The 10,204-nt window shown below is 35.6% G+C and overlaps 1 protein-coding gene across 1 annotated transcript; it reads left to right on the forward strand.

Annotated features, from left to right (window-relative positions):
- Window positions 1-2,076: 2,076 nt before the first annotated feature.
- PRMT3 (protein arginine methyltransferase 3) lies at window positions 2,077-8,081 on the forward strand. Its single transcript, XM_008233415.3, has 7 exons — window positions 2,077-2,550; window positions 3,496-4,053; window positions 4,161-4,258; window positions 5,602-5,680; window positions 5,762-6,022; window positions 6,152-6,319; window positions 7,187-8,081. Exons 1-7 carry the CDS (start codon window positions 2,272-2,274, stop codon window positions 7,643-7,645), a joined length of 1,902 nt encoding a protein of 633 aa, XP_008231637.2. The 5' UTR covers window positions 2,077-2,271; the 3' UTR covers window positions 7,646-8,081.
- Window positions 8,082-10,204: the final 2,123 nt, after the last annotated feature.

The raw sequence follows: 10,204 nt of genomic DNA on the forward strand, positions 1-10,204 counted from the left end.
TAGGAGGTGATAGAGGGCTAGGCGAATGTTTTGAATTTAAATTTAAAAAAGAAAAGAATATAAGAATAGAATGAGAACTTTGAAATATGGTACATGCTCTCTTAAAAAAATTTCAAGAGATGCATATTGTAAACACGAAAGTTCATGCGACAAATGACACGAGAATACGTGTATAAAATAAATATTTGTATTGATTGAATTTTAAGGGTATAATTTATGTGGATTTTTTTATTATTTTATTTTACAGAGAAAATTATTTGATTTGATTTCCAAGAGTGTATGATTCAAGGGTGGCAAGCCAATTGATCTTTAATCAGAATTTGAGATTTGGTCGAGGGCGATGCGGCTTGATCTCAAGTATGTCAGGGCCACGATTAGTGTCACATGGTGGATAGCCTTCGACTTTGGCGGTGAATGAACCATCACATGTTTGTTGTGCTCGTTTATTCTCCTTGAGCTTGATAAATTCACTGGTCATAAGGTTGGATTTGTTGGTCATTAGGTCATGCCTAAGGATCATCAGGTCAAGTTTGAGTTGGGTATAGTGATTGCTAGGTTAGATTAAGGGTCACTAGGTTGGCCCAAAATGTCACTCTTTTTGGCCCTGTGTTATGGCGGAGTTTGAGACCTGGGAGCACGAATGCATGTCTTAGTGTTAGGGCGAGAAAGTCTAGTAGTTATTGATGGGTGAAGGAGTAATAGCATCCATAGTGAGGGGTGTATATGGGAGTATATGTTAAATATACACCTCGAGTCACCGAAATCATCTCCAATGGGGAGATGTAAATGGATGTAAATATACATCACCACCATAAGGATGCAAAATAAAAATATATTTACATCTCTTGCAAGCGGGACCCACCCGAGAAAATATAAGAAAAATGAAGAAAAGTCAACATAAAAGGCTAGGACCCACGGCTACACCCCCAAATTTACACCCCCCACAGGAGCAAAAACATATTTACACACCAGAAGGTGAAAAGGGATGTAAAGTGGTTTTACACTCTCAATTTACACCCCTGTGGATGCTCTAACAAGTGGGTTCTGTTACTCAAGTGGCGAATTCGAGATCATAATTTCAATTTTGACTTAGTTAAATTATAATAGAAATTTGAAGTAACACCTATTTATGAGAAGTTCAGAAGTAGAATTTTTCTCAGAGTCAAATTGTGAATATACTAATAAATCCTGAAAAATAAATGCCAATAACTTTATTTGAAGAGATTTAAATATAATTGAAACTTTTAAAAAAATTATTATTTTATTTATAAAGTGAACATTGATATTTAATATATATATATATATATATATATAAAGCAAAAGGCAGAGAATGGTGAAATATTCAAAATACCAGAAAATATCCTTAGTTAATTCAAACATTAAGTATTGAAATTATTAATTAAATGAGGATAATATGGTAAATTCATAATTTTTATATTAAAAAAATTAAAATTAAAAACAAAATAAGATAATGTGTCCTACTTGTATGGAACATAACTACTCATGTTATCTTTTCTTAATTCTAAAAATAAAATAAAAAAGAAAATGCATATGCCAAGGGGCTAGTAAATATAAAGCAAAAGGTAGAGAATTTTGAAACATTCAACACACCAGAAAATGCGCTTAGTTAATTCAAACTTAAGAATTGAAATTATTAATTAAATGAGGATAATATGATAAATTTACATTTTTTATATTAAATTTTTTTTAAAAACAAAATCAGATAATAAGTCCTATTTTTATAGAACATAACTACCCATATTATTTTTTCTTAATTCTATAAAAAAAATGAAAAATAAAAACTAATTGGCACATGAGTATACATTATTAGAGATAAAAATAGACTTGAATTTAAGATATAAATATAAAAATATTATGTATTATTTTTCTTTAAAACAAATATAATTTAATAAATGAGCTTAAAACGGGCCAACATGTTAGGCTTTGGGCAGGCATGGCTCACATTGATTCTCGTGCAATCTTAGCCTATTGGACTGAATTATCTCATTTCCCCCGGTCCAAATATGCGGGTCGCACCTGAGCCTTACTTTCTTAGCCCGGTCCGTTTCACTCCCCAAGTGTGTTGCAGTGTGGTAACGCAAGATTGGTAAATCATAAAGGACAGATGAAATTTGATTGTTAGGGTTATTATTTTATTTAAAAACATTCAAAACATTCAAAACATTTTATACTTCTTAGGGTTTAAAGGGTTTAAGGCTGCTTCAAAGTGACGAAACGCATTTCAGTCCCTCCTTTCTCTCAAGTTACTCCATGGCAAAGAACGGTACCGAATACGAACCCACATTCACAGATGACGATGATGAAGAATCCGAAGCGCTCCAAGACTGGAACGATTGGGATGCAAAAGAAGAAGAAGAAGAAGAGGGCCTAGACTTCCTGTGTTTCTTCTGTGACTCCAGGTACAGTTCGTGCGACGACCTCTTCGACCACTGCAGTTCGACCCACCATTTCGATTTTCGCGCCATTCGGAAAGCGCTGGGTCTGAATTTCTACGGCTCCTTCAAGCTCATTAACTTCGTTCGCTCTCAGGTCAGTGACTGAGCTGAGATATAAAGAAAGGAAATGAAAAAGAGATAAAATTTCAGTAGAAAAATGGAGTGTTTTTTGTACTGTAATTTCATATGGAAGTGGTGATGGGATTAGAGTTGTTTGAGTAACTCTTTTCTCTTACGTTTTCTTTTTTCGTCAGAAAGTTTTTTAGAATTCAATTTCATCTTATAGTTTCTTCGGCTGAAAATGCTAAGAAATGTCCAAAATGGAAAATTTGGTTCTTTATCTGCAATAAAATAATTTAAATGATTTCAGTTGTTAGGATATGAATTAAAAACGGTTGAGAAAGAACAATCTTTGAATCCTTATTCTCTACAGTGATGGCTTAAGAGGATCGGCAACACGAAATACTTAAATCAAATAGTAGTAGTTTCTGAGTTTGTATTGATTGTTGTGTTTAATATATTATCTTAAAAGAATTTTTATTCTTTTGTTAAGTTTATTATTTTTCTTTCATTTGTTGCTATGTGGTGTCTACTTTTTGTTTTCCGGTTGCATGATGGCCTAGTGTTCTGTCTTAGGAATTTGAATGTTAATTTGCAGAGCAAAATGATTTCCTTCATGTTATAGTTTTGGAGTTATTATTTTCTTATTTTCTGTTGATAATTTCGGAAACACAAACGACAAGAGATAGAGAGCTTTTGTTGAACTGAAGTAAATTCTCATTGACTGAAACACAGCTTAAATAGCACGTACTAAATAACTGACTCAGATAAAGAAGAAACAACTAAACATCCCACTACTACCAATACTAACAGACGTCTCCCACTACTACCAATACTAACAGACTTATCCCACAACTAGAACACCCTTATTGAATAGGTAGAACCCAACTGATTCCTAAAACATAGGAACCAACGTTTATTGAATTATAAATAACATAAATAATTTCTAACATTTTCCGCTTGTTTAATTTCTTTCCAGGTTGAGGAAAATAGATGTTGGAGTTGTGGGCTAACTTGTCAGTCCAACCAAGATCTACAGAATCATTTGCATGAAACAGTCAATTTCAAAGACATTACACCTCTGTGGGATAGTGATGAATATCTTAAACCTTTCTTGCAAGATGATTCGGTATTGTATAGTTTTGGTGAAGATGAAGAAGGTGAAGATGACTACACTGCAGTAGTTGACAAGGAGGAACTTATGAGTGATTTGAGGCATTTTGAAGAGATATGCATTGATCATGATATTCACGTGGAAAAGATTGCGATTGATTTTGATACCTCTTATGAAAGTGGGAAAAGCAATGTTGCTTCATCATCCAATGGCTACTCAAACAATGAGGGTTCTCCCGGGAAGGTGACTATCAATGGTATGGATTCAGGAGAACATGTTTTGTCAGCTGGCAGAAAGACAAAAGAAAATAAATTAAGAGCATATATTCCAAATCATGGTTCAAAGGATGTCAAGAATATCAATGATGATTACTTTGGCGCTTACAGTTCATTTGGCATTCACAGAGAGATGATCAGTGATAAGGTATTCAATTAATCTTGAGGTTATTGGCAGAAGAAAGTTTGAACTGAAAACGTCTAACTATTTTGGTATTTTGGTGTTATTTAGACTCGTGTATTGTCATTGTGCAGGTAAGAATGGATGCTTATAGACAAGCTATTTTAAAGAATCCCTCTCTCCTAAAGAGTGCTGTCGTGATGGATGTAGGTTGTGGCACAGGTATACTAAGGTGAGACCACATGCTAGTTGCTTTCTTATGAAAGTAACAATTACTTGGTTCTTTGTGATTCTTTACTTATTATGGATCTGATCCCAGTGCCAATTGACAATATTGTGAAAACCACTCTGCTCTTCACTTCCTGTATCCATGTTGTAACATTTCTAGTAGTTTTACTTTTTGAAATTGTTGTTATTGTTGAGCTTGGAATGTTCACTTTGTGAGTGTGTTCTTGTGTGCACGGATCATGTGAAAACCTTTTGATAATTTCATCATGATATTAATTGGAGTACCGTGGGAATGTTAGCAAGAAAGAGGAATGACTTTGGTTGGAAGGTACTTATTAATTCATGGAAAATGAGGACCCTGTCCCTTGTAAGGGGAAAACATGTCTTTGTATTTGTTAAATACTTCTGTAATTTGGTAGAACATTATAATTTTATATTGGATTCATTTAAAAGCAAAAAGAAAATTTACATGAGATTCGTCCTTAAAGCTTGTTTTGTCACTAAGGGAGGTTATGGATTTATATTAATGCTCTGTTCTTTGTTTGTTCTATTGAGGTGATAATGTTTCTTGATTTACTGTATTGCTCATGAATCTTGTTAATGGCATGATTTTTTGTTGCATTTGAACACTAGTAATGACTGGAAACTTCGCTAACTTCTTTGATTTGGTCAGTTGAACATGTACTCTAGGAAAAACTTTAACATGGAATAATAATTGCTAGGATCATCTCCTTAGGCAATATTTAAAAAGTGAAGGAAAGAAGAAAAGGGGCAGAAACCTTGGAAAAGGAAAAAGTTTTATGGCCCTGTCAATAACAAATGTAAGTTTGACTTTGTAGGATACTTTTTTTTTATCGTATGTGTTTATCTAACGAAAATGGGTTGCAGAGCCCTGTATTGACTTGGCTCTTGCAGCTGATGTAGAGATTGTTTTAAATGTTCCCAGGATCCAATCTAAAGTATCTCTGGAGACAGATTATATTAGAAGGTTTTTGCATTTTAATGTATATGAATACTATGGTTTCAGTTTAAACACTTCAGATTATTGAGTAGTTGAAAGATGCTAGTGACTGTATGGCTTGTTAACTAGCTACTGTTACTATGTATTATCTATCAATTCAACATTGATGTGGTTGAGCCATTTACTTGTTGTCTTGCATACTTGCATATAATTGCCAACTTGCCCTAAAGAAAAATATGACTGTCAGTCAATAGCCAGCCTACAGATTTAATTTCAGCCTTCAAATATTAATCTGTAAACGCTGTAATTATGGTGTTTATTATCAATGTTGCATTACTGGACAACATATAATGCTTCTCTAATTTTTTTTCTTCTTCTCCTGATAGTCTCTTTGCAGCCCAAGCAGGGGCTTCAAAAGTAATTGCTGTTGAAGCAAGCGAGAAGATGGCTGCTGTGGCAACTCAGGTAAATTTGCCCTCTTAAATCTGCTTCTTCATGCCCTATCAGAGTTTGTTGCAAGTACATCATTGGTATATTTAATTGCAGATAGCGAAAGATAATGGTCTTTTGTGGAGTAAGAGCCCTGGTGATAGTACTAACCATGGCACTGGGGTAATAGAAGTGGTTCAAGGTATGGTTGAGGAGCTTGATAAATCCAGACTAATTCAACCTCATAGCGTTGATGTGTTAGTGAGTGAATGGATGGGGTATTGCCTACTTTATGAGACAATGCTTAGTTCAGTGCTTTTTGCACGGGATCAGTGGTTGAAACCTGGTGGTGCCATTCTCCCTGACACAGCAACTATTGTGAGTTCTCTCTAGCCTCCTGTCTCTGAAGTCCTTCTCATGCTTCTTCAAATGTGGTTCTTAGGGTTGCTTTTTCCTTTTGTTTTCCTTTACATTGCTTTTAATATTTTCCTTTTTTTTTTGGGTTAGTTTGTTGCAGGATTTGGAAAAGGAGCTACTAGTCTTCCATTTTGGGAAAATGTGTATGGTTTCAACATGTCCTGTGTTGGCAAGGAGCTTTTTGAAGGTGCTTCCAAAATTCCTTTTGTAGATTCCGTGGATGATCATGGTTTAGTGACCAGTGCTGCTGTTCTCCAGGTTGGTGTTATGCTGTTATTAAATTTTGAGATATGCACATAATATATTGGGTCTTCAATTGGTGTTGGTTTTATACATGACTTTGTGATGGGGATCAGTCCCTCTTTGTGTGCTCCACCCACTCCATGATACTGAATTTTTCTTCATGCTCATCTTTTTTGTCTTGTTCGTTATATTCATGCCTTTTGTATGATGAAGCATATTTTGATAAGGAAAGGAAGGTTTCGATGCCTATAATAAGATACCAAAACTAGAAAGAGAATCTGACTACTTATTCAAAGACAACCATAAATAATTGATAAATCGCATTGGAACTCCATGTTCTAAGTTAAGGTTAAGTTTGGATTAATTTCTGGATCTGAATTATTTATTATTTTTTTTGCAATTTCAAATTATTCTCAATTGGTTGGCATTCTTAGTTTTCGTTTTAAATTTGTGCACTGTTGTCTGCGACAAATTGCTGGCTTTTATCTCGTCACACATTGTTAGTATGACTATAAATGAAGAAAGAAAATGCAGAATATGGCAGTGGCTAGCACCCAAGCCTTCATGATAAGCATAGATCAAAACTTAAGTATACAAGATTTAGGATAAACATAGGTAAGAGGGAAAAATCCACCTAAAGATTTAGTTTTTATTTATGCTGAATATTTAATCTAGAGAAATCTTTGCTCTTGTGATTTTTTTTTAGCATCCAAATGAATGTACAAGGCTGAGATATTATTATTATTTTTTAAAATTGAGCTTCAATTTTTGGGAATATATGAAGTTAAAGATTTTACGTCAAATAGAATGTGGTGTGGACTGTATAAGAATACCAGTGACTCAATCAGATGGACAATGATTTTCCTCGCTTTTGTTTCACAGAGCTTTGACTTGGTGACAATGAAGCCGGATGAAGTCGATTTTACTGCAAATGTTGAGTTGGAACCAAACTTGGGTGGTGCAGCTGGCAGCTTAACTGATTTGAAATCTGAAGCAACCTGGTGTTTTGGAGTTGTGTTGTGGTTTGAGACTGGTTTTACCAGGAGGTTCTGCAAAGAAATGCCAGCTGTTTTGTCCACATCCCCATATACTCCCAAAACGCACTGGTTGCAAACAATCTTGACATTCAAGGAACCAATCGCTGTGACATCAGGAAAATCTAACATTGACAAATCAGCAGCGGTTGGCACTGAAGCTTGTCCTGCTGTGAGGATTCCTCTGCGCATAAGCATTGCTCGGGCTTCTCAACATCGTAACATTGACATTTCCTTAGAAACTGCTGGAGTTGATCCTCATGGTCGGAAACGAAACTGGCCTGTGCAAATTTTTAATCTAGGTTAGCGTAATGATCAAAATTTGGAATCTTAATTGCCCGTGCTGGAGTTGATCCTGATTGTGGGAAACACGGTTGGCCTGTGCAACATAGTAGTCGACATTAGTCTAATGATCCAGACCTATGATCAGCTCACTTGAAATCTTCCGTTTTGGCTGCTTTGGTGGATTAGGTTTCCATCATTGGATTGTTTAACTTTGATTTTTCTTCAGAATATTTTTGTAGTTTGTATTATGGTTTGCATATCTTGTTCAATAGTGTAAAACAGACAATCAGTTATGCCTTAACATTTGAGCTCTTCTGAAGGGATACGGTTTCAATTAGCTTCAGCGTATCCCGCCTGCAGCCTTGCTGTTGGTTTTGTGTTGTAGTGAACTTCGTTAGCAGTTAAATAGAATATTTAGGATAATTCCTTGATTTATAATCTATAATCTATTTTCAATGTAATAAGTATGATACAATTTAGGCCAGCACTTTTATGGAAAGAGTTACCTCGAGTCAAAAGCCTTGAAAGTTCTCTGCGGTCGGAGTTCCCAATGATTAAGAGCTTCTTTAATGAGTTGTAAATGAGTTTTTTTAGCAAATATTTAGAGGGGAGTTAAGAAATGGCAAGAAGTCATTTTTTGTTTCGGTAATTTACCACTTTTATCAGTAAGTAGTTTATCGCTTTTATCCTCCATGTAATTTGAATTCCAAGCAATTTAAGGGCATTCCCCAATTTCTGTTTACACGGAGAAGCATTTCAGTCTAATCTTACAATCCCTCCCAACCACTCCACAACCACATTTTCCCATCCCTCTTTCCCCTTCCGACCCAACATGCTCCCTACCCTATAGCCACCCCCCAACCACCTTCTCCCCTCCAACCACCCCCTCCCAACCCAACATTTTGCTCCCTCGCTCCACAACCACCTTTTCCTCTATCTCTTTCTATTATCAAACTCCTACCCTAATTCCATGCATTGCCCAAACCTCTTATCATGAACCCAAATTCCCAAAAACAAAAAGCAAGAGATTAAGACTAAAAAGTCATACAACTTTTTATTCAAGATTGGAGGTTAGGAACTTTGAGACTTGAAAGTAGAAATTTTGATCAAATGAAAACTACATAAACCTTAATGGTAAAGTGCAGGGACAAAAATGACTTTTAACCTTAAGAAAACTTGACTTCAATATAAAACTCCTAAAATAAAAAGGCTTTTATGTGCTCTAGTATATATTAGAAAGAAACATGTCTTGAAAATAAAATTTTCGAGTGGGTGGGTTGTTGGAAGAAGAGTGGGTTATGGGAAGAGGTGAGCATTTGAGTATAATTAAAAACTTAATAAAACAAATAAAATAAATAAACTTATTATTGTGTAAACATTACACTTGGGTTGTATTCAATTAAGATTTTAAAAGAGTTTAAAAGAAGTTTGGGTTTAAAAGAAGTTTGGGTGTATTCAATTCAAATTTCAATTGATATTAAAAAAATAAATCGAAATCTAGGCGTATTCAACTATGACTTTTTTCTCAATTGCAGGAAAAGAAGTCTTAATCAAAGCAGTCGCACAAGCTCTCCCAACTTATACAATGAGTATTTTTAAACTACCCATATCTCTAACCAAGAAGCTGCAAAGTATGATTAGCAAGTTCTTGTGGGGAAGAATGGGAGATAACCGTGGTGTTCATTGGCTCAAGTGGGATGTAACACTCGACTTGGTCGATCGAAAGGGGTAAGGTATTTTGGTCATTTTCTTGTCTGGAAGGGGCTTGGCGTAGGTGGTTTTGATTTCGTGATTTCACTATCTTCAATCAAGCTCTTCTTGCTCGAATGGGGTGGAGAATTTTAACACAGCCTCATGCTCGGGTTAGTCAAGTTTTGAAGGCCAAATATTTCCCTAATAGAAGTTTCTTACATTCTGATTCCGGATCAGCACCTTCTTATATTTGGCAAAGTATCTTATGGGGCAGTGACTTGCTTCAAAAAGGCATAAGATGGAGAGTAGGAGACGGTCGTGATATTTTTGTTTATTTTGATAAATGGTTGCCTACTCCCACCACTTTTCAAACTATTTCCCCACCATCGCTTCCTCTGAACACACGGGTCTGTGAATTAATAAGTGGTGGTTCTTGGGATATTCAACGTATAAGGGCACATTTTTTGGACAAAGATGCTGAAGCTATTATATCCATCCTTATCTCTCTCTCGTCCCACACTGATAAACTTCTATGGCACTATACTTCTAATGGTCAATATTCAGTTCGTAGTGGCTATTGGATTGGGTTACACCGTTCAAGAGAGGTTGGTGTGAATACTAGTGGCTCTAATGTTGGCCAAGGTAGTGGAGCAGGAAGTTTGAGTTTAATGTGGAAACAAGTTTGGAGGCTAAGGGTTCCTAATAAAGTTAAGCTTTTTCTATGAAGGGCATTACAAAACGCCTTACCTTGTCGTTGGGCTCTTACCTATAGACATATTGGAGATGATAGTTGTTGATGCAGAAAAATGGTTCGGCACTTTCCCACGCAACTTAGTGATGTTGGGCCTTCGGTATGCTCTGGGCCTCGGTAGGGCGTTCGATCTGCAAG

Source organism: Prunus mume, linkage group LG5 (assembly GCF_029339155.1).
Source record: "Prunus mume cultivar Tortuosa linkage group LG5, ASM2933915v1, whole genome shotgun sequence".
Lineage (NCBI taxonomy): Eukaryota > Viridiplantae > Streptophyta > Magnoliopsida > Rosales > Rosaceae > Prunus > Prunus mume.